General features: G+C 35.8%; 1 protein-coding gene across 1 annotated transcript in view; it reads right to left on the reverse strand.

Moving 5' to 3' along the window:
• Positions 1-14,486: 14,486 nt before the first annotated feature.
• The window catches only part of KIF25 (kinesin family member 25), a 99,873-nt gene continuing 88,501 nt past the window's right edge, over positions 14,487-25,858 (reverse strand). The window contains exons 13-15 of the mRNA XM_074265167.1: positions 17,596-17,790; positions 16,912-17,067; positions 14,487-14,772 (exon numbers count right to left, since the gene is read on the reverse strand). Of these exons, the coding sequence (XP_074121268.1) occupies positions 14,615-14,772; positions 16,912-17,067; positions 17,596-17,790 (509 nt within the window). The 3' untranslated portion in view covers positions 14,487-14,614. The remainder of the gene's footprint in view (positions 14,773-16,911; positions 17,068-17,595; positions 17,791-25,858) is intronic.

The raw sequence follows: 25,858 nt of genomic DNA on the forward strand, positions 1-25,858 counted from the left end.
TCCACTAATTGGGGGAACACAGTCAGCCATTGAGGCTTTGCTGTTCCCCAAAAGAGACAAAGCCTCCAGATTGGGCAAAATTGAGACCTGTTCAGTTCTCCAGAACTAAGGGGAGCTACAAATGAGCTTTGTCTTATAATCTTCCTTCTGTTCTTGGTTGAGCCAAGGTCTTGGTTATGTCATTGAGACACCATTCTGAGAACTCTGTCACAACCAAAAGCTCCAGTTGATGAGATGGTGATGAGGTTCTACATCATTGGAAGTCTTCAAATATCAGTGAGATTTGAAATGAAGTGATAACATCACTTTGGAGAGAATTAATGATTTAGGCAGGAATTGACAAGACTCAGCTTAAATCCCACCTGCTTCAAAATATTTTTCCTCTTCTTCCTTCTCCAATGCATTTTCTTTGAGATTACCTATCATTTACACTATATATATTTTGTATGTGGATAGTTGTTCATGTATTGTCTCTTTCACTAGAATTCAAGTTCTGTATGTTCTATGAAAGGGAATCTTGATTTGTAAATTCTATAATTAGGGGACATGTTTTTATCTTTCTTTCATATCCCAGTCCCTAACACAGTTATTTCAGTCATGTCTCATTCTTTGTGATTCCGTTTTGGGGTTTTCTTGGCAGAAAAAATAGTTTGCATGTTCTCTAGTTCATTTTACAGACGAGGAAACTGAGGCAAACAGGGATAAGTGACTTGGTCAGGGTCATACAACTGGTAAGTATCTGAGACCAGATTTGAATTCAGGAAAATGAGTCTTCCTGATTTCAGAGGCAGCGCTCTAACTATTCCACCAGTTAGCTGCCCTCAGGGAACATAGGTCCTCCTGATTCCAGGCCTCCAGCTCTAAATAGTGTACAATCTATCTGCCCCTAATAAGCACTCAATAAATGCTTGTTAACTGACTAATTATACCCTGAGATTTAAAGAAGACTATAATATAATTGAGATCATTTTAGTTGTAGAGTGAAGGGATTTAAATTCAAATTCCATCTCTGATGCTTACTACTTGTGTAAATTAGGCCCTGTGGCCTAGTTTCCTCATCTGTAAAATAGGGGGACTGGAGTTGAAAGATTAGTAAATTGTCTAAGTCCTTTCAAACTCTAAATTCATGATCTTCAATTCTGATGGATGTGGCTCTTTCCAACAAAGAGATAATTCAAATCAGTTCCAATAATCTTGTAATGAAGAGAGCCATCTACACCCAGAGAGAGGATTGTGGGATCTAAGTATGGATCACAACATAACATTCTCACTCTTTCTGTTCATGTTTGCTTGTACTTTATTTCATTCTTGTTTTTTCTTTCCCCTTTCTTGATCTGATTTTTCTTGTGAAGCAAGATAATTATATAAATATGTATACATATATTGGATTTAACATATATTATTAACATGTATTGGATTACCTGACATCTAGGAGAGGGGGTAGAGGGAAGAAAGGGAAAATTTGGAACACAAGGATTTTCAAGGGTCAATGTTGGAAAAATTCATATGTTTTGTAAATAAAAAGCTTTAACAATTTTTTAAAATACATGATCTTGTTTTAAAAATTTGCTTAATGTTATTTTTCCAATTACATATAAAAATAATTTTAAACATTCATTTTTATAAGATTTTGAGTTCCCTATTATGGACTTGGTTCTTTTTAACAATGAAGTGCAATAACGGCAATTCTAATAGTTTTATGATGGAGAGTGCTATTTGTATCCAGAGAGGATTATGGGGACTGAAGGTGAATCACAGCATAGTATTGTCACTTTTGTTGTTGTTTGCTTTTTTTTTTTCTTTCTCATTTTTTCCCCTTTTGATCTGATTTTCATGATAAATGTGGAAATATGTTTAGAAGAATTGCACTTGTTTAACCTTTAATGGATTATTTGCTGTGTGGGAAAGAAGGGAAAAACACAGTTTTCCAAGGGCGAATCCTGAACAATATCTTTGCAGGTATTTTGAAAAATAAAAAGTTATTTTAAAAAATGAGAAAACAAATCAAAGAAAACCTCCCAAAATAAGATTTTGAGTTCCAATTTTTTCCCCTCCCTCCTTTACTTCTCTCCCCTCCAAGAGAGCAAACAATTATATACCTGTTATACAGGTAAAAGTTATATATGTACAATTATTTTAAACAGATTTCCATATTAATCATGTTATAAAAGAAAATCAGAACAAAAAAGAAAAATCAGGAATAAGAAAAAAAACAAATAAAAAAAGGTAAAAATGCTATTGAGAGAAATAATTCATTTGGATTCCTACTCTTCCAATCCATATTAATGAATATGATAGAATCATATCAAAATTCTGTATATAAATAAGGCCCCAGAGCTGTGAGCTGCAGATTCTAAGTTTACTTGCTTAACTCTAGGAGGTTAACTAAAGGCCCTCTACTCTCTTCCCCTCTTTTTTTTTTTTTTTTTTTTTTTGGCTTGTGATGTTGACCAAACCTAATGTGGCAGAAATAGCAATTACATGGAAAGTCCCTCAAATATCAATCCCTTGACCAATAAGAGCAGATGATCAGCTTATGACCACTTAGGTCATTGATTGTGATAGCTTCTACCATTTCTTCCTGCACAAATTAAGGAGAAGTCTGTCCATCTTATGTGAAAATATTCCTTGCTTCATCTAACTGGTAATTCTACTGGTATTCATATTTTAGCCAATGTATTATATCTTAACCAATGAAATCACTGTTCTATATTTAGCATAACTATAATCCTATAAAAGTACAGCCCTAAGGGAGGTGACATTTCAGACTGTGAGGAAAAGTAAGGTCCACTTCATTAGAGGAGACCATGGACCCTTTAATAAAATGTCATCGTCTCAGAGCTTTACCTCAGTCTCTTATTGTAGGTGGGATCATTTTAATCTCCACATTGTGCTTCAATCTTTCAGTCTCCAGAGCTCTCTCTCTGGATGTGGATGGTTAAATATATGTTTTCTTGAAATCTTTTTTCTTTTATAAATTTTAAAGTCCAGTTTGGTTAAAGCAAAGGGTATTTGAAGAGTAATGGGATTAAGCATGATCTGGGACAAATAACAATCCTTATGGACTTAGTTTACTTATTTGTAAACAGAGGAAATTAGCCTGGAGAAATGAACAAGTGCTTATCCAAGGCACTATCCTGGATGCTGAGGATACAATGCTAAAGGAAAATAGTTTTTTCACTTTAGATTACATTCTAATGGGGTATGATCACAGAGGGAAGGTGAGAGCCAAGGAAGGAAAGGACATTTGAAGTGTCAGGAATTGTGGCTGAAACCATCAACAAGTTCATTGTCAAATCCTTTTGGAAAGCAGAGTAAGAATAAAAGTAAGAGATGTTGAGTGGTGAGGGGTTATGGGCAGGGTGGAGGGGTGGAGGAATAGTCAGTCCACAGGTGGCAAGATGCTCCTTAATTTCATGGTGGATTTAATAAGATGCATTATCTAAGACCAGCTAGGTAATTGGGGGTAACAAGAATCTTACCCCTTCACCTACCAATCAAGATACCAGATGTTTCTAAGTCACCTTCCAGCCCTAGACCTATGATGGCTCAGAAAGGTATCAGAATCTCAGACTTAGGACCTTAGAAATCATCTACTGCCAGTCAGAGCTTGATTGTAGAGGATTTGAATGTCAAGCTGAGTCCAGCAGATAGCAGTAATCCACTGATGATGTATGACTGGGGATGTGCACTACTATTTGTAAAGGAGAGGAGATGAGACAATGTGGACAGATAGGGAAACCCCAGAATCTGTCATGAATAGTTAGAATGGGGATGTTTATCTTAGAGAAGAAAAGGTTTCCATGGGAGGGGAAGGGGAGAGATCAAATAACTGTATTCAAGTATCTGAGGGAAGAACCAAAAGTAATGCATGGAACCTACGAAGGAATAAATTAAGGAAAAACTGTCCAAAAGTGGAATAGGCTGCCTGGGGAGGTAGTGAGTGGGTTCCATCCCCTTGGAACTCTAGGCAGAGGTTGGATGGCCACTTGTCCAGTGTGTCATATGGGGGATTCCTTTTCCTCATGACCTCCAAGGCCTCTTTCAGTTCTCATATTCTGTGATTCTTGGACAGCCCTAATGGAAAGAAGTGAGCTTTTAATCATGTAGATTTTTTTCCCCTATCACTGCTTTGTTTTGTTCTCTTCTTACCCACACTTTAAAAAATGCAGATGGATTGTTGTGCAATGCCTAAAACCTGTGCGAGCTTGTGAATGTGTTAAATAGGATAGGGATTTTTACCCTCTGGGTCTCCAAATACAGACATGTGCAGAAGTGCATGTGTGTCAACCCAACCTACCTCCACCCACTCACATTCCTTTTCTCAGCAACTCCTCTGCCCAGAATCCCAGGATCCCAGAGCTTGAAGGAATCTCCCAGACTGCTAAAGCAACCCTAATCTGACCAAAGAACCTTTGATAACATCTTCCAGACTCTTTCTGAATATATTGAATGAGAGGAAAGTCACCCCCTCTCTTGACAGTTTATTCCATTTTTGGAAAGTTCTAATTATTAAGAAGGTTGGGGTTTTTTCCTTCCTCACATCAAGTGCTGATCTGCCTTTGTGCAACTAGTTACTCCTGCTCCTACTCCTGCCTTTTGAGCCAAGTAGGATAGATTTAATCCTTCTTCCACGTGATAGTTCTTAAAATATTTGAAGATAACTATTATGAATACTATGAAGCCAGGAAAAGCCTGCACCACCCAAGAGCAAAAGCAAGCCATCTCAAGGCAGAGGGCAAGTCAGACAGCATTCCAATTTCTGTGAAGTTCTCATCCTCTATGGTCAGCAAACTAGCACTACCTCAAATTTTCTCAGTTCTTGAGATATTGAATCTTTTTTTTTTTTATTATTAAAGCTTTTTATTTTCAAAATATATGCATAAGGAATATTCAGCATTCACCATTGCAAAACCTTGTGTTGCAATTTTTTTTTCTCTCTCCCTTCTCCTCATCACTCCCAACATGGCAAGTAATCCACCAAATGTTAAACATGTACAATTCTTCTATACATATTTCCACAATTATCATACTGCACAAGAAAAATCAGATCAAAAAGAGGAAAAATTAGAATGAAAATAAAATCCAAGCAAGCAACAACAACAAAAAAGTGAAAATACTATGTTGTGATCTACACTCAATCCCTACAGTCCTCTCTCTGGTTGCAGATGGCTCTCTTCATTACAAACCCATTGGAACTGACCTAAATCACCAGTTTGATGTGACTATTGAAAAGAGCCACAACCATCAGAATTAATCATTATATAATTTTGCTGTCGCTGTGTACAATGTTGAAATGTTGAATTTTGAGTTACTTAAAAGTAAACCTCCCTTCTACCCAACTCTCATGCCCATTCTATTCCATTCACCTTATTCCTCCCATGTCTCATTCCAATTCTGCCCATCCCTTCCATCAAATCCTCTGGAATTCCTGTTACATACTTAATAAACTTCCCTTCTCTTTGGACTTCTCATGGTCTTGCCATTTTCGAGATCTGACTCCCTCCTAAGAGATTCCTTTTCCCTCCAGAATTGTCTGTAACTTCTTTATAAACTCAATACACAAGACAGAAAGTTAGAATATTCAGTAACCTTTACTCTTTTGAAATCCATTCTATCTAAACTTATCAATTCATCACACTGTCCAGATCACTGTAGACGGGATCCAATTATCCATTTCTTCTGAGAGCACTCTCCCTCCTTTCTCAAGGAGTTGATTGCCTGGTTCACAGCCTTGTCCCCCATGCCAATATCTTCCATTTTAACACCAAGAGACTTCAACTACATGTTGATGTCCCTCAAACACCCAAGCTTCTCAGATCTTTAATCTCCTGAATTTTCATGATTTCCTCTATGTTATCTTAGAAACTCCAGCATTATTCCCTTGATCTTGCAGTTAGCTACAATTTTTCCACTTCCATTATCAAGAACTCTGATATTCCTTTTCTTATCATAACCTATCACTCTATCTCTTCCTGTGCTTCCCTCCTTCTAAACCTTTTCTTCATTCTCACCATGGCTTCCAATCCTCTATGCTTTTCCAAACCATGTATCCCTCCTCTGGTTTCTTTTTACTTCTTTCACTGGCAGCTTTAGTTAATGAGTTTAATACTATGCTATCTTTTATACAAATCCTTTACTCCCTTGTACTCATGCTATTCCTGCATTACTAAACCACAATCCTGGATTACTCCCATCATTTAACCTCCTCTGTTCACTCTGTTTCTTTTCATCTTTTGCTGAATGGAATGAGAGGAAGTCATTTTGGAGAACTGGATTGACTATAAATTTATATATCTGATCTCATCTAGACACTCATTGAAGAAAGGCAAGCCTTTTGCTTCCATGTAATTGATTTGATGTTGCATTCCCCATAGCAGCTGTTCCAAACCTTTTTTTTTTCAACCTCTCATACTTTGCTGCAAAAATAAAAGTCATTCACTCTAAGTTTCTCCTATTCTATGTTTCAGAACTTAATAGCATTTCCCATTCTTTCTTTGCCAAAGTCAACACATCCCCTTGATCCCATACTCTGCCATCTCCTTCAACAGATTACTCCCTAATCATATTCTCTTTCTTTCCTTCCTTCACTAATCTTTGTCTCTGTCTCCTGTCTACTGGTTCCTTTGATACTACCTACAAACACTCAACTTTTTCCTATTCTTAAGAAGTTCTAATTTGACCCCTCGTTTCCTATCACCATGGCAATTTAGGGACTTCTTGAGAATGATAAACTGGTTATTCTCTGTCCTTTTTCTGCCCTCTTGGTTTGGCCCTGAGTTCATTTCTTTAGGATTTTGTATCTTTTGAGGAAAAGAACTATTCTTCCTAACCCTAACCCTACCTCAGATTAAGGCACTAGTCTTAAGGAATCACCCCCAGTTAGGGGAATAGTAGAATACAAAACATATCCACAGTAATAATAGAACAGACAATTTTCTTCCAGGAAAGATAGGGAACTACTAAGAAACAGAGAATCAATAAAATAATTTCAATTAGTTAAGAAGTTAATACCCACCCTTTATGGGATTTTTGCGACAGGGCTGCTCATTAACTAGTTTACACATAGATTTCAATGAGTACAGCCCAAAAATTTCAAATGCACTTTTCTTTCCAGGGATATCTCTCTGTCACTGACTCTTTGTTTCTTCCTCCTTTTTTTTGCCTGTTACTGTCATTACCTCTGACATTTTTCCACAACTGCTTTAATTGGACAATACACCTTGGGTCCTTGGGGATTCAGATAATCATTGTTACTCATCAAAGGCAACGATTGCCCCTTTAGTACCTTATCCATGGAGTTCTGGCTCAGCAGTAAATTATGAATTCTTGTCATTGACAAAAAGGACCCCCCCCCATTATATATCCCAAAAGGACTGCTATACTATCACCAGATACCTTGTCTCATTTTCACAGCCATACTGGTAGAGGGAAAAAAAACAACTGGAGATCTGGTGCTCCTATCTCCTTTCACCCATTTCTGAATCTTTGGCAAACTGCCTTCTGATCTCACCCCTCAATTGAAACTCTCCTTTCCCAAGTTACCAATTAATCCAATTTGCTAAACAGATGACCTTTGCTCATTTTGACCTCCATATAGCATGTGACACTATTGATTTTCTCCTCCTACTGTTTATTCCTTTCTCTCTAGGTTTTTATGACACTGATTCTTCTCCTACACAGCTGAAAGCTTCTCTTTCACCTTTGTTGGATTATCATCTATATCATCATCTTCTAACAGTGGGTGTACCTTAGAATTCTGCTCTGGGTCCTCTTATCTATCTATACTCTCTCTTGATGACTTCATTAGTTATCCTTTTTATGATACTGATTCCCAATTATATATATCATCCCCTTATCTCTCCAATTCTTTATCACCATTACCTATTGTACATTTTCAATGTTTCATGGTCATTTCAAATGCATGTCCAAAATAGAATTTTTCCTTTTTTCATTTTCATCTTCTTTTCCAAACCTTTCCATCTTCCAAATTTGCCTATTTCTGTAGAGGCACTGCTATCCAATTGGCCACTTAAGTTTATATGCCTTCATTACTCCTTCCTCTTCCTAATCTCCCAATTAGTTGCCAGATCTTTCCATTTCTACTTCTATAAAATCTCTCAGATTCTTCCTTGTACTTAATATTGTCACCTTGATTCAAGACCTCCTCATGTAGACTATCATAATAGCCTTCTAATTAATCCTCCACACAACTACCCAAATGATTTTCCTAAAAGCACAGTCTGACTACATCACTCCCTCATTCAGAAAAGTCTGATGGATCCCTATTACCTTTAAATACAAATATAAACTTCTTTCTGGGGAAAGGAACATTTAAAGACCTTTACAATTTGTCTCAAACATTTCTAACCTCCTTATATCATTATATATTTATGTGATTTATATAATTACATTTTAACCTCTATATGTAACATCAAATATTCCTCATTTCAGTTGGTTTGGAACACCTGCCCAAGAGGAGCTTACATTCTAATGGCAAAAATTTAATACACAAATGGTGGGCTGGGTAGGGAGGTAGGCATACCTGGGCACGGGTATGGTTGGAGATATACTTTAAGGGCTTATAAAGCTCAGAGCAGTTCTAATGGTACAATTCACCCATTATCTCTAAGAGTGACATCTCCATTCAGACCATCATCTCTATGCACACCAATTGCTGGTGCTTCCTTCTTCCAAATACTTTGTACTTATTTTATATTTACCTTGTATACATAATACATATAACTTTCTTTGATAGAATATAAGCTCCCTTAAAGGCAGGGATTATTTCACTTTTAACTTTATATCAGTGTTTGTCATGTAAGTAGGCTTTTAATAAATGCTTATTGATAAATACCCAAACTTTCTCATCCTCTCATTGTTCTACCATTTTTTTTTTTTAAGAATTCTCATTTTATTTTCCTAAAATAAATCCAAAACTGACTGTAGTGCCCCAAATGTGGTCAGACGAGGGCATGGCATGATAGAACTACAATAACCTTAGTCCCGACACTGTATCTCTCAATGCAGGCTAGAATAGTATCAATTTTGGGACTGCCATATACACTATTGATTTATATTGAGCTTGTAGTTCACCAAAATCCTCAGATCTTATTTTCAGAGAAACAATTTATTATTTCTTTTATGCTGTCTTTTTTGTTTGTTTGTTTTTTAAAATAATAACTTTTTATTTTTGAAATATATGCAAAGATAGTTTTCAGCATTCACTCTTGCAAAATCTTATGTTTCAAATTTTTTCTGCTTCCCACTCTCCCTCCTAGCCAGCAAGTAAATCAATATATGTTAAACATGTGCAATTCTTCTATACATATTTCCACATTTATCATCCTGGGCAAGAAAAATCAGATCAAAAAGGAAAAAATAAGGAAAAAATGCAAGCAAACAACAACAAAAAGGGTGAAAACACCAGGTTGTGATCCACAGTCAGTTCTCACAGTCTTCCTTTTGGATGCAGTTGGCTCTCTCCTATCACAAGATCATTGGACCTGGCCTGAATCATCTCATTGTTGAGAAGAGCCATGTCCATTAGAATTGATCATCACATAATCTTGTTGCTATGAACAATTTTCTCTTGATTCTACTCATTTCACTCAGCATCATTTCATGTAAGTCTCTCCAAGCCTCCTGAAATCATCCTGCTGATTGTTTCTTACAGAACAATAATATTCTATGACATTTATATACTATAATTTATTCAACCATTCTCCAGCTGATGGGCATTTAGGATTTTCATTTTTCTATGTCTTCATGATCATTAGTAGTGTTTTTTAGTTCCTTATAATAGTAGTATATCTTTCCATAGGAATCACTGTAAGTGGCCAGTGGTTGTCAAGTTTGAGAATTCTTGAGAACTGAGACATTCTCTTGGTATATAGTATGAGATACTTGGTTTCTGGCAGAGTGTTTTTCCAGTTTTCCCAGCAATTTCCCACTAAAAAGTTTTTGCCTCAGTAGCTTGGATCTTGGATTCATCAAACACTAAGTTACTATGTTCATTTACTACTGTATATTATGTACTTAATTTATTCCCTTAATTAACCAAGATGTACATATTTTTTGACTCAAAGATCTTGCTGCTAGGCAAATGCTTCAAGGAGGCCAAAGACAGAAGAAAGTTCCCACATATACCAAAATATTCATAGCAGCCTTCTTTTGTGGGTGATTCCAATGAGAAATGACTTGATTGAGAAATGACTAATTTTTTTTTTAAGAATAATTTTTTTTTATTTTTGTTATTCGATCTTTGACAAACACCAATTAACGTGAACATTTCCATATTCATAGAACAAAAAAGAGGCTTATACATGAAACTATTGATCTCCATTACAAATAATTTGCCCTTATTTTTTAAAGAATATAATGAATTCAGTATTTTTATTTTAAAGTTGTATGAATTATTTGTGTCTGCCTCTAAATTTCTTTTGTTCTCTTCTGGCTTTTAAAAAAATACTTCAATGACCCTCTTAGTTTTTTTGTTTTGTTTTGTTTTGTTTTGTTTTGTTTTGTTCTGTTTTCTGAGGCAATTGGGGTTAGGTGACTTGCCCAGGGCCACAACGTGAGGAAGCATTAAGTATCTGTGGTCAGATTTGAACTCAAGTTCTCCTGACTTCAGGCTGGTGCGCTCTTTTAGTTCTTTTTAAAAAATTATCTTTGGGGGTAGTTAGGTAGCACAGTGGATAGAGCACCAGCCCTGAAGCCAGGTCCTCCCAACTTATCTCCAGGTCTGAGATAAGATTTGAACTCAGGTCCTCCTATCTCATACACTTAATGCTTCCTAGTTTATGACCCTGGGCAAGTCACTTAATCTCAATTGCTGGAGAAAAAAAAAAAATTATTATTTGTCCCTTTTTCCATATCAGCACTCCAAAATGAAAAACAATTTACCTTTCCTTGTGACAAACAAGCAAAATTAAGCACAACTAATTCACACATTGGAATGGCTAAAAGAAGGTAGAATGCATGCATGTAGTGGAAAAAATTAATATGAATTCAGAAAAGTATGAGAAGATTTGCATATAAACTGATGCAAAATGAAGTAAATAGTACCAGGAAAACAATATATACAATATGTATTTCTAATAATAGAAATGGAAATACTAAATACTCCAAAATTGGATGCTGTGTAATTATAATGACATTTGGTCCCAGAGGAGAGGTGAGAAAATATGCCTATTGCTTTTCTGTGAACAGGTAGGGGTTTTATAGATATGAATTCTGCATATAAACTATAAAACTTCATTTTTGTGACTTGCTATTTTCTCCTTTTTATTTTATTTTGCTTGTTTTTGCAAAGAATGACATTCTGGCTAAAAGAAAGGGAAAATATATATTTGGAAAATAATGATATAATAAAAGATATCCATTTTCTTAAAAAGACATTGCTTTAGACCCTAATAAGAAGGAATATGAGTAGGACCATGTAATTTTACTTGACCAGAAGTAGTGGTTGAAGCTTTGAGACTCAGAATTTCTGTAGTTTCTCTCCTGATTTTGTTTTTCTGCTTTCCAGATGACCAGGACGGGACTAGTTCCTTGGTTCTGTTCTTAGCCTTCCTTTTTCTTACTCCCCCTCCACAATGAATAGAAGTTTGGCCCAGTTCCTATGCTCTCTTTTCTTCTAAACTCCAAGCATTTTCATTGGTTGTCCAGGAATGTCCATGCCTGGAACTTTCCCTTTTCATCTCCTCCCAGCTTCTTTGGCTTTCTTCAAGTCTCTGCTAAAGTCTCACTCACCTTCTGCAAGAAACTTTTTCTATTCCTCCTTAATCGAGTCCCTTCCCTTTGATATTATGCCCAATTTATTTTGCATGTATCTTGTTGATACATAATTGTTCACATGTTTTCCCCATTAGACAGTGAGCTCCTGTTTTTTGCCTTTCCTTGTATTCTCAGTGTTTAACATAGTGCCTAGCTTATAAGTATGCAATTAATAAATGCTTCTGACTGACTCTCTTGGCTTTCTTTCTCTGACTAAGTCCTGTCCTGTTAGAACAGTAACAAGCATAATTACTCTTTAAACTTTGTGTGAGCAGAGGAGCAATGAATAATTTTTTTTAATATTATTTTTTTCTTTCCTCTAGGGGTTAGAAATTCTATATGGCTTGGTGTCAAGCTAGGTTATGCTAAGCAAAGGACAGAAATTTATTGCTAATCCACTGTTACCCACCTTCCAGGAATAATTATTTTTTAGGATTATTTTTTAAATTAGTCTGTCTTTAGCAGAGGCAGCAAGAAGGGCAGAAAATGAGTCCAAATGCTTCCTCTAACAAATACACCCTGGATAAATCACTTCAGGGCAATTCTGAGAATAACTGGGAAAAAAAGTTCCAACCTATATTAATGGAGAGAGCTTCCTCATTTAGGAGTTTTATATACAAATGAAATCACAGATCCAGTTCTTATTACTTTTTCATCATAGGAATGATTGTTTTTATTTATTTTTAGGTAGGGAGGGTAGTAGTATGACTTTTGTAGACTTTCATGGCCAGGTCTGTTGTTACTGGCTCTCCACATATTTGGGAAACAAAGAGGCTCAATATCAGGCTCCAATAATCTTAGTCTAAAGATAACAATGTTTAATGTTTATAGCTAAAGTACTATGCAGCCTTTCCTTCCATTTTTGGTTTTCAAAGTAGAGCTGTGGTTCTCTGACCTTATAGGGTAAGCAAGAAGAGGTAGAACAGAAAGAAAGGTAAGCAGGATTACCTAAGAAAAACTTAATTTCTGGTTCTGTGTCTTCTTGCCTTTCATTTATTTCTTGTAGGATTTAGGTACACCAAATTATTAGGTTTTTGGTGGGTTTTTTTTTTTGCCCTCTTCTACTCACAAGATTTCTAGAGTATTTTTGGTTCCATTGTCGGAGAAGGTGAAGGCTCGTAATATATATAGATGATTTCTTTTTTGCTTCTTTTTTTGTGAACATTTTGAGTACTAGACAGTAGAGCAATGGTCTGTACTTACTGCACTGGGTTCAATTAATACTTGTTTAATGACTGTGCAGCTGTTTGTATTATGACCTTCCATGAATTGTTACCTAGGCCTATGGGAACATAAATTGAAAAATGAATGAAAAGCATTTATTTTATAAGTATTTGCTATGGGCCAAAGGCCTGGGGATGCAAATAGGAAAAAAAAAAAAAAAAAAAGAAAGAAAATCTTTACTCTCAAAGATTTCATACACTATTTGGGATAGATAACACTTAAAAGGAAATTCATGCAGGGTGGACAGAAACTAACTGTTAGAGAGATGAGAATGAGGCGACTCCCACTTCATCCAAGCCATGTGAAGTTAAGCAACTCAGATTGAGTTCTGAGATTGCAGGGGAGGCAGGGAGGTAGAGCAGAAAGGAGGTGGGGAGCAAGAAGGCAAGGGGAGAGGGGCACCCCAAAGGTGCCATGTATTTAAAATAATGAGGAAATGCTTCATCTCCTTCTGGATTATTTTGCATATGATGATTAAGGGGACATATCTCCAGACCTATCATTATGTGGCATAGTTAAGGACCCTATGGGAGTCTCAGCTTGGCACATGAGGCACCAAAGAGTTGTTTAGTCTGTGCTAACTAGAGGCTAGGAAAAAAACTCTCCTCCCCCATCACATGAGAATAAGGAAAACCCAAGGATATTTTCTTTTCATTCATTTAAATGTATGTGTGTGTGTGTATGTGTATATATATATATATATATATATATATATACACACGATTCTTGCAACTAAGCCTCCCACTTTCAAAGCCAACATTAAATTGCTAGTGAAAAATAAAGTAATGCCCTGGGCTGCTAGTGCAAATTCCTGTCTTTTTTCATGGGTGGCTGTCCACCAGGGACAATGGCAATTTGAACCACCCCGAGATTTTAAGAGAGGACACCATGGTGCAGAATGGGTATTTGGTCTCAATTCCCTCTTCCTCAAGGCTGAGGATGTGGACAACCTCATCCTTTCTAAACCTAGCTCCTTTGTGGAAATTTAGGGTCAAATATAGTTACACATATGTTACTAATCATGACATTTGCAAAGCCTGAAGAAAGTCAGTCTTTTTGGAGTTGTAACCCCTGCTGTTGAATTTGATTTGGTAACCATAAAAAGTGTTAGATTTATGATTTTAATTTTTAAGGGAATTAAAATGAATGTTGTGACACTGTGTGACATAGCTGGAAACTATGCTGCAGAAGAAGGCCTGTAATACCTTACATGGTGGTTCCCCAGTCACATCCCACTGCTACCCCTTTCAGCTTGCTTGGATTATAGTTTTTATTTTCACAGTTGCAATTCTCATCCCATTCTGGTTCCATCAATTGCACCATGGTGTTTTAGGAAAAATCAGTCTGATAAAATATTTCATTTAGATCTCTCATCCCTACCCCAAATCCTGAAGCTTATGGTTTCTTTGATGATCTGTTACTGATAGTGTTTGGGAGCTCTTGTCAATGTTTATTACTCCTCTTTGGAAATAAAACCATGTTTATGAAGTCCAAATGAAAAGAGTTTATTTTTTTCTGGCAGCTTACACTTTAAAGCATGGCTCTCTGACAAGAAGATACATTTCAGGATGAGGAACTCATTAATATTTTTAATCCGCTAAAATCTTCTCTCTCATTTGGATTTGCTTGACACAAGCAGATTTCTTCTCTTGGCTTGCACTTTCTGAACTTGCCGTGCTCGGCTTCCAAACCCCAGGGACTGCAGTGTTTCTGCCAAATACTTCTGGCAAGGGGACACACAGAGCATCACCAATAACTTTGCATCACCTCCTTTTAATAATAATCATAATAAAAATCAAATAAACAAACACAAACATAGAGGAAGAAAATAATCGCTTATCTAAGAAAATACAGCACAATGGGAGCTGTTGCCAACTTTCTGGTTCTTCACTTTCTTCCACTTTCTAGTTCAGTAACATAATGCATTCTATCAAAAACGCTTCCTTCTATTCCTCTGCTCCAACCCCATATCTTATAGAGCCTTCTAAGATCATCAAGGCACACAAAATGGTGACTGATGGACAGAAGGAAGCAGAATAAGAGATCCGACTTCTTCCTCCATTCTCCTCTCCTGTGTTAAATCTAGTGAGCCTTTATCTACAAGTCTGTGTTGACATTTGAAGAACATGATTACTAATAACTAGGAAGAGAATAGCAACAACCTTGTCACATTCCATAAGTGTTTTTAACTTCAAAGCATTTCCATGAGGATTCTTTCTATTTTATGTGTTCTTTTAGTCTCACCCTTTTCATGGAAGCTATCTGCTGGACCAAGGGGAGAGAGATGGACATCCTCTTCCCTCATGATCCCTCTCCCCCAGCAAATGGGAAGGGGCTATAAAAAGCAATTTTCTGTATTATGCATATATTTCTTTTGCACTGGCATAATGAATGCAAGGCAAGCAAATACAAAAAAAAAAAAAAAGAGAGAGAGAGAGAAAAGACGGGGAAATAATAGGTAAAAAGGAAGAAGGAAGAAATAAAGAAAAAGTAGGTGAGATCAGTAGAATTCAATCACTGCATAGGAGGCCACAGATCTATGTCCCATGTTCCCTAAATATGGAGGATTCAATCTATTTATCTGTAGAGAAATGATTCAATCAGTAACTAGTGGTGAAATTTCTATTGTGTGCCTAGCATTATGGACAATGAAAAAAACTACAATCTCTGTGTTTAAGATCCTACAATCCATTTTGGGATAACAAAAAACCCAACATAAAACAATTAGTAAGCAACACAAGATGGCTATGCAGGGCAGACTATATGGGCCAGGAAATTGAGAGATGATTAAAAGTGCAGTGAAGGAAAGAATGATGGAAGAGGTGAATATGGAGCTATGAGAAGCAGCTAGGTGGTATGAGAGGTAAAGCCTGGAGTCAGGAGAATCAAAGTTTTTTTTTGTTTGTTTGTTTTGTTTTGTTTTTGCTGAGGCAATTGGGGTTAAGTGACTTGCCCAGGGTCATACAGCTAGTGTCTGAGGCCAGATTTAAATTCAGGTTTCCTACTTCAGGGCTAGTGCTCTATCTAGCTGCCCCGGTCATTTACCAGCTGTGTGAACCTGGGCTAATCACTTACTGACAATCATTTTAGTCAAAGTTTCCTCAATTGTAAATTGGAAATCATAATAGTGCCTACCTTCTAGGGGTATTGTGAAGACCAAATGAGGTAATATTTTTAAAGCACTTAGCACATAGTAAGTGTTTAATACATCCTTATTTCTTTTAGCCCATTTTTGAAGGACAAGTAAAAAGAAAAGGAGAGAGGGGAGAAAAGGAGAGAGACAGAGACAGAGACAGAGAGAGACACACACTTACACAAAGACAGATAGAGAGAGAGAGAGTCAGAGTTTCCTGATAGACAGAGACAGAAAGAGTAGTAGGATAAAATGTTGGATTTGGGTCAGAAGACCTGGTCCAAAGCCAGTTCTATGACCTAATAAATTTTATGACTGTGGGCAAAACAACCTTTCTGGGATTCAGTTTCCCATCTAAAAATTCAGAGGATTGGATTGGATGACCCTCAAGGTCCCCTTTCAGTTTTAAATCCATGATCCCGACTGGTGGTTATCCTTTACAGTCAAAGAGGACCAAAATGACATCACTATATTGGAGTCAAGACAGAGCATGTTCAACTGTGGCTGATGAGACCAATATGAGTTTGGAAAAGTCTACCACAAATTGGGCACTAATACTCTGTATGAACATCTGGAATGGAGTGGGGCATCTCCATGAAACTGGGAAGAGCATTCCAAGGTGTAAAACAGAACCAGGTTCACTGTGTCATCACTAAGCATGATGAAAATATAACTTTGGTATTATGTGGTAGGCAGAGACTCTGCTGAGTACTTGCAGAATATCCTTCTGATATAGAACACAAAAATAGGAGAAACGGGAAGGAAAGGAAAATTACCAATGGAATCTTGGAGTAGGTGGGTGAGTTTGCTGTTTCTGTAAGGAATATGACCACGATGCTCTGATAGGGCTCCCAGAACATCAGCTAGGGCTGCTAAGCTTCGGTTTATAAACGAGGTTTCCCTCAGGCTTGTTCCTGTCACTCCAGACATACCTAAGTGAAACCAAAGCCACACTTGATTCTTACTTGCCTTTTGAATTTAGTTTTTTGGTTTTTGTTTTGTTTTTGCTAAATATCACAAAGAATATCATTAAATAACTATGTCCCCTCCCCCCAAAAAAATTAGGATAAAGATTTCATAGGAAGGATATTCTTCCACATACTAAATTAAAATGTATTCCTCTAACTTTGGTCCTAAAATAAGCTAAATAGTCAGCAACTAAAACTCGTGGCCATCAAGATCAAGTGTTCCTTTATAATACAGGCTCTAATTTTCAAAACATTTCTAAACTAGAGCAATTGTAAAAAAGAAAATGAAAAAAAAAAAAGAAAAGAAAAGAAAAGAAAAAAGTTGACCCAGTGGGATGTAATGAAAATTTTAAAAAGAAAAAAACTATTTGCAAAGGGTGTTATTTTATTAATTCTTTCTCTCATTTATCCAAGGTCCTATTCTGCAGACAAGTTAGGTTCAAGTTAAGTGTTGTCCTGCCAAGGTTATCATTTCTGGAAGGGTCAACTTACCAACACATTCACTGCCAGCCAAGTCCACAAGTTGTAACTTGGTTTGGACCTGCTTCTGATGCTCTGTGGGATCCAGGGGGGTTGGTGCTGGAGAAAGACCTCGAGAAAAGAAGCTGGGCTTCTCACCTTTCATTACTTTCTGAGGAGTGATGCACAGTATCTCTTTACAAAGATTTTGACTTGATTGTTGATCTGCTATACATGTGGGGGAAAACACAGGTATTTTGTGAGGTAAAAAAGATAATAGAGAAAATAAAAATTCATTTCATAAGGGCTGTTGATGGTGAATCTTCAGCTCAGAGGCCAACAGATTCAGTTATTCTGGTCTATAAAACTCTGTCATTCACTTCATGTCTTATATATGGATTATAAAAACTAGAATGATAATTAGTGGTTTCTTCTGGCAAAAATGTCAAAAAGCAAAAAAAGGAAGACAGGATCATCTTTTGTCTGTTGGATGTCAGACTAATCTCTAATTGCCAATACTTGTCTCAAGACAAATTAACAATGTTTTCCAGAGAGGTTTAGTTACAGTATGAGCAAATGTTTCCATTTTCATTAACACCAGAAAAATTTTGCTAGGCAGAAAAAAATCTATCCTAAGTTTATAGACCCCAAGAAAAAGAGATTCTACAGCCTCCCTTTGATGACCTAATGCAACAAGCCTCAAACTTCTTTACATCCAACTTAAATTCCTTAAATTGCAGTGGAAGTCTATTCTTCTTGTCCTGTTTTTGAAGGGGATGACCACTTTAGGGACTAACATTGGATCCTGACCATGGTAGGAGCTTAATAGTTGTTACCAAGTTGAATAATTATGATATTCTTCAAGTTTTTTAAGGTTATACAATTCGTTTTCAAGTATTTCTTTTACTATCTCAGAGTCTATAAATGTGGCAATTTTTGTGTTATTTAGCAAATATAAATATAGAAAGAGGGAAAGACATAAATACAATCATAAGAATCCCCAGCAATACAAGCCCTTTTCACATACCAGTAACATTATTTTTTAATGGAATGTGTAGTTCCTGGTTTTTGGCCTATCCACAGGCACCCAATTTCATTACCTGCTGGGTGTGTCCTGCTTCTCTACACAAACAACTCAATTAAATTCAATTTAACATTTATTAAGCACTTATCATATGCAAGGCATGAAACACACAAAACAAGAATGGCCCCATTCATTCAACATCATTATAAATCTATATAAAATATATGTAAGGTAAATATAAAGTAATTTAGGTATGGGAGGAGGGAAAGTACTATTTGGAAAGTTTCAGTTGAGGCTTGTGTAGGAGTGACACTTAAGCTGAGTTTTAAAAGAAGCTAGGAATTTTAAGAGGTGGAAGTCAGGAAGGAGATTATTCCATGTGCAGGGTGAGAAATGGAATGCTCTCTGTAGGGTCTGGCAAGTGAACCAGTTTCAATAAAATGCAGAACTTTAAGAGGGGGAATCTGTGAAATTAATCCATATAGAAAGGATGGATCCAGGTTTTGAAAGGTAGTACTTGCTAAACTAAAGATGGTATTTTATCCTAGAAAGAAGAGAAAGCTCTATATTTAGAGCTAGAAAGTGATAGGATAGAACCTTAGAGAATATGTACATTTAGGGGAAAAGTCAGTAAAGAGGACACAAAAATTGGTGAGAAACAGAAAGCACAAGCCAAGTTAGGAGTTTCAAAAAGAAGACAGTGGCTAATGGCTAATAGCACTGAATGCTGTGGACATTAAGGATTCTGGCTGAGAAAAGAGTACTAGATTTGATGATTTAGAGGTCCTCGTGACCACTTTCCAGAGAAGTTTTGGTGCTGTGGTTAAGGAGGGACCGGAGATCAGAATGTAAGTGACTGTTGTATGGAAGACAGATCAGTCCTGTTCTTGGCCTTCAAGAACATGTTGATATAGGAATCATGGGTGGACATTGAAGAGAATAAAGTTTAGGTTTGATGTAGGAAAATCTAATAACTCATGTAAAATGTGCAAAAATGTTTATAACAGCTTTTTTTTATGTGTGGTAATAAATAAAAAGCAAAGAGGTACCAATCATCTGGGAAATTGCTAAAAAAAAATGGTATATGAATGTAATGGAATACTATTGGACTGTAAGAAACAAAAGGAGTGATTTCAGAGAAATCTGGGAAGACTTTTATATTGGAATGAAATGGAAATTTATAATGCAATGGAATGACAAAAAATGAGGATTACATATGAAAAACATAGTAAAGACAAATAGCTTTGAAAGCCTTATGAACTCTGAACAATACAATGACTAACCAAAATTGCATGATAAAACATGCTACACACCTGCTGAATGATAATGAAATTAGGGTACAGGATGAAATACACATAAACATTTATGTATATATATGTGTGTGTGATATGGCCAATGTGAGAATTGATTTTGGCTTATGAATATTTGTGATAAGAATTTTGTTTTTCTTTCTTTTTCATTAGGAGGTAATGGGATAAGAAAGAAAAGGTCAATTAGAAAAATAAAGTTTAAAAACTTAGATGAAACAAAATATTCCTAATAGTTAGATTTGTTAAAAATTAATATGGGTTGCCTTGGGAGGTAGTAGGTTCTACTAGCAAAGACTGGCTGACATTTTACTGGCTATGGGAAAGTATTCTAATTTAAATACAGGTTGGACTAGTTGGCCTCTGAGCTCCCTTCTACTTTGGAAATTCTGTGGGGGTGGTAAGGCATATTAGCCTGAGAATCTCATTATTAAAAAGATATAGGTCAAGTAGGTAAGAGAGTCAAAGGTTTTTGTTTGTTTTAAAGACATCAGGTAGTGTAGTTGTAGACAGAATATGAACCACTGGAGAGGTTGTTGATTCTGGAAACCTAAGGGAAATAATAGAACAAGGTCTTAAAAGAAGCTGGAGAGGATTATAAATGTATAATTTTTATAGTTCTTTGCATAGTGTGTAAACTACCTTCCTCACAAAAACTCACAGACATAAGTGGTACAAAGAAAATATGCTCTTTCACTCAAAAGAGAAAAGGAAAAGGAAGAAGGAAGAAGAAATAAGCATGAAGATTGATTAAAGGAAATATTAGTTTAAGCAAAACTTACTCTAAGGGTGTATAAAAATAGCTCTTTTTGAAGTGGCAAAGAATTGAAATCTGAGAGGATGCCCACAAATTGGGTAATGGCTGAATTAATTATGAGGTATTTATGAGGGAATATTATTATATAGTAACATATATGTTTATACATATCACACACATTTCTTTTGGACATGAATAATATAAAAATTAATTTTTCTTGACCATACATGTTTGTAACAGGGAGGGTGGGGAAGGAAGGGGATTGTTTTTCTTCCATTCTCAATTGAGACAAAGGCTCAATTGAGACAATAGAAAAAAAATAGAGTTCAGAAAGGACACATATGCTATCTTCTCATAATAGAAGGTAAACAATCTATCTTTGTTTGCTCCTTTATGAGTGTTTATTTGTGTTTACCATTTTTTATGTTGCTCAACTCTTATGTTTGAACTTCAACGTTTCTATGGAGCTCAAGTCTTTTTGTCAGGAATGATTGAAAGTCCTCTATTTCATTAAAAATTCATTTTTTTCAACAGTAGTAGTATACTTAGTTTTGTTGAATAGGTTACTTTTGCCTGTAAGCCTTTATCTTTTGTGTTGTGGAACATTGCATTCCAAACCCTCCACTTTTACAGCTATTGTTCAATCATGTGAAATTCTTATTGCTACTTGAATTTTTTCTTTCTAGATCCTTAAGATATTTTTTCTTTAACCTGGAAGTTATGAATTTGGACTATAATGTTCATGAGAGTTTTCTTTCAGGAGATGACTGGTAAATTCTTTCTCTTTCTCCTTTGCTCTCTGGTTCTAAAAAATTTGAGAAGTTTTCTTTTAAAATTTTTTGAAATATGATGCCCATGCTTTGATCATGGCTCCAAGGTAATCCAATGATTCTTTTTTTTCCTATTCAAATTGTTTTCAATGTTAATTATTTTTGCTAAAAGATACCTTGCATTTTCTTCTATTTTTTCAATCTTTTGATTTTAATATTTCTTATTGTCTCATAAAATCATTATCTTCTATCTGATCCATTCTAATTTTCAGGGAGTTTTTGGTGCTTTAATAAAATTTTGTATTTCTTGTAATAAATTGTTAATTATTTTTCCATTTCTTTTTCCCCCATATTTCTTATTTCCTTTTCCAAGTTTTTTTGTTTAGCACCCTAATTTATAAAAGCATTTCCTTGTTTTACCTTTTCTAGGAATTCTCTTAAATATATGACCAAGTTGTATTTTTCTTTGAGACTTTGCTTCTGTTTTGGAATTATTTTCTAAGACAAAGGTTTGTGTCTTGAATGTCTCTGTCACTATAATAGCATTTTATGATGGATTGATGTTTTTTATTCATTCTTTTTGCCTTTCTGATTTTGGTGATATATTAGGATCTAGATACTTCATACTTCTGGAGGGAAGACCTGGACTGGTCCTGTTATTGGTTTCTAAGGGAAAATGAATGTTCAGTTGACTCTCAGGAAAAACTCAGGTTGAGAACCTATAAGCTTTCAGTGCTCTCATCATGGCCTGATTCAGGAAAAAGTTTGACCACTGCCCTTCTTTGCACCTAGTCTGAACTCTGCAAGTGTCTAATCTGGGTTTGGGTATAAGCTATGGCAGACTATACTCTGCCACAATTCTGCTCTTTCAGAGTGAAAGAACTATAGGCTGGATTATTATTCTTCTGTATGATTATTCTTCTGTAGGATACATACTGGGTTAGATTTGAGCTTGAACTGAGACCCTGCTCCACTTAGAAGAGTCTTGCAGCTGATGTTTGATTCTGAACTTGCTTCTTAATCAGTATGCATCCTAGGGCCCATGAAAACTCCTTTCTATTATTGTTCAGTCATTTCAGCTAACTTTTCATGACCTATTTGGGGTTTTCTGGGCAGAGATACTGGAGTGGTCTGCCATTTCCTTCTCCAGAGAAGAGTTTTGGGATAGCATTCACTGTACTTCTTCCTGATAATCTGCCTTCTCGGCTCTGCCCAGTATTCCTATTGTCTAGATAAATGGAAGCTCAGAGTCTAAGTTGCTCAAGACCACATAAAATTTTAAGTAGTAAAAGAAGAATTCAATCTCAGGTATTCTGGTTCCATGAAAGTGTTTGCCACTGTGCTAGCTGCTGTGATTGGATCAATTAGATATATGACAATCTCCCTATAGGACAGAATGGATATTATCAAGCATAAGGGAAATTCCAAATAAGTAAAGCCGTGCGAAGTGTGATAAGGGAAAACTAGGAATCAAGAGGATCTGGGTAGGTATTCTGGCTCTGCTATGGTCTCAGGAAAGTCACTTAACTCCATGGAGGTCTCAGTTTCCCTATTTGTAAGAATGAGTACTAGAACTTGATGAACTCCAAAGTCTACTCTCTATTCCTATCTTAGTGACTTCCATGTGAAGTCTATCTAGGTTTTCCCTTTGGATCTTGGAATATGGGTTTTCCTGGATGCTTTGATGGATCTGTGACTTCACTGGTGAGGCTACAAGCTCCATCAGTGCATATTGATTTGTACAACCTGTTGTACAACATAATAGCAAACTGGCCCATAATGTGTGAAATTCATAATTCATTGTTGGAAGAATACAGATGTAAACAATCAGGTAAGATTCTAAGGAATTTGAAGAGGTTCAAAGTGGTGGTCTGGTAGTCCTCTGAATCTGTTCTATGAGTTCTTGAGAGCAAATACTCTTGCTTCCCAGTTTATTAATCTCATCAACTCCCATGATCTTTACCTTTACTTTACCTCAGCAACACACATGGATGATCATAACCTTGATCTCATCACCAAACATTATGATCAGGGAAACCTTAAATTTCTTTATCTGATCATAACTCCCTATCATTCCATTTCTCCTTGTGCCTCATCCCTCCTAAATATAAAGTTCATTCTCTGCAATGTATGATCATTTCCTCCTTCCCTGATTTCCGTGCCCATTCTTCCTTCTCTACTCTCACTTTCTCTCTTTCAAAGCCTTAATGCTATAGGAAATTAGATCATGTAAATTTTCTTTTTTCCTTTTATTTCTCCTCTCTCCCACACTAGAGATAACTACCATTAGACACAAATAGATATGCATATGTAAAATTATTCTATACACACTTATTTATAAGTTTTTTTTTCCTCTGGATGCATCTTTCTTCATATGTCCTTTATAGTCAACTTGGATATTGATAATAATCAAAATGGCATATTTTGCTCAAAGTCATTCTTAAAACAATATTGCTCTTACTGTATACAATGTTCTCTTGCTTCTGCTCATTTCACTCTTCATTATTTTATGCTAATCTTTTCATGTTTTTTTCTAAGATTATTGGGCTTATCATTTCTTACAGCACAGCAGTATTCCATCACTAATAAACCACAAATTGTTCAGCCATTTCCCTATTGATGATCCTGCAATTTTCAGTTCTTTGCCACTACAAAGATGGCTGCTATAAATATTTTAGAACATATAGGTTTGTTGACCTTTTTCATCTTTGGAAATGGTTCTAATAATGGTTTCCTATAATCTCCCCTTTGACAGCTTAACTGAACTTATTCTATATTTTTATATTTTACTCATTTTCTCTGTGTGTTTGTGTGCATGTTTGTGATGCAGTTGGGCTTAAATAACTTGGGGTGTGCGTGGGAGGTAGCTAGATATTACTCTTTTTGTCTAAATCATGGACTCATTTTTACTTTATCTTGACATATGATTTGAGAAGTTGATCTATGCCTAATTTTCGCCAGACTGCTTTCCAGTTTTCCCAGCAATTTTTGTCAAACAGTTCTTGTCACAAAACCTTGAATCTTCAGGTTTATCAAAGATTATTATGTCATTTAGCACTGTGTATTATATATCTAATCTGTTTCACTGATCTACCATTCTATTTCTTAGCCAGTACCAGATTGTTTTGATAATTACCACTTTGTAATACATTTTGAGATCTGCTATTTCTAGGTCAGTTTCCTTCTTTTTCTTTTCATTGATTGATTCTCTTAATTCTCTTGACTTTTCTTTTAGATTAATTTTTTTTCTGGCTGTTTAAAATACAAAACTATTCTTCCAAAGGTTATATATGTAATCTCTCACAAAATGTAGTAACTATCACTCAGTCTTTATCCTTCATGTTCTTACTATAGCATTTGACACTAATGATCTTTTCTCCTTTCCCTTTCTTTTTGAATACTCTTCCCTCCATGAGTTTTTATGACATGACTTTCTTCTAATTTTCCTCATCCTTATCTGAATGTTCCTCTCAGTCTTCTTTGTTGGATTATCATCCATATCTGGTCCTCTTGTCTCTCCTGTTTATATACTCTCTTAACAAACTTATAAATTCCAAAGGTTTAAAGTATCACTTCTATGCAGATAAAAATGTGTTGAAAATCCTAAATTGGAATTTTTCTATTTATCTCTTCCTTCTTCTCTCCTTCCCTCCCTCCCTCCTTCTCTCTTTCTCTTTCTCTCTCTCATATTGATTTATTTAAATATCTAACTAGATAGATTTATATTTTAATATAGATTTAAAATAGTTTATATTATTAAAATTTATAGATTGATAGATATCCATTCCACTGAAGTTTTGGTAAACATTCAATGGCATGGAGAGAAAGTTATATGAATACTTTTTCTTTTTCTGACCTAGATAGGAAATCTCCCCTCCATCCTAAATGTACCATTCCAGGGTCTCTATAATACAAGGACTGACCTGTATCTCTTTTGTTTCTACCTAGAAAAAACTAAGGGACAGGCAACACCAGTACTTTTTAATATACTTTGCAATCTAGGAATTTCATGTCTCCAGCTATATGTCTAAAAGACACATCACTGACATATTGACTTTACTTCTATTATAAAGTGAGATTTGGAGTAATGTGATGTATAAAAGAGTGGACCCAGAATCAAAAAGATCTGAGTTCACTTTCTGCCTTTGGCCCATTCTGGATGTGTGACCCCAGCCAAGTCCCTTAACCTCTCAGACCCACAGGCAACTTTCTAACATTGTACGTTGTTGCAAATGAGCTCCTGATGTTCATTAGGAGATGGTTCCATAGCAGAAGTTCCCTGTGCTAATGAAATCACAAGTCTGTACCAATCCAAGAATGATGTGGGATTAGACATGCCCTATTTGGCACTGAAGGACAGAACTAGTTGCAGATTAGGGCTCTAGTCACAAAAAAATAGTTTTCTAATAATTCTTAATGAAAGGAAGAAATAACCATG

Source organism: Sminthopsis crassicaudata, chromosome 4 (assembly GCF_048593235.1).
Source record: "Sminthopsis crassicaudata isolate SCR6 chromosome 4, ASM4859323v1, whole genome shotgun sequence".
Lineage (NCBI taxonomy): Eukaryota > Metazoa > Chordata > Mammalia > Dasyuromorphia > Dasyuridae > Sminthopsis > Sminthopsis crassicaudata.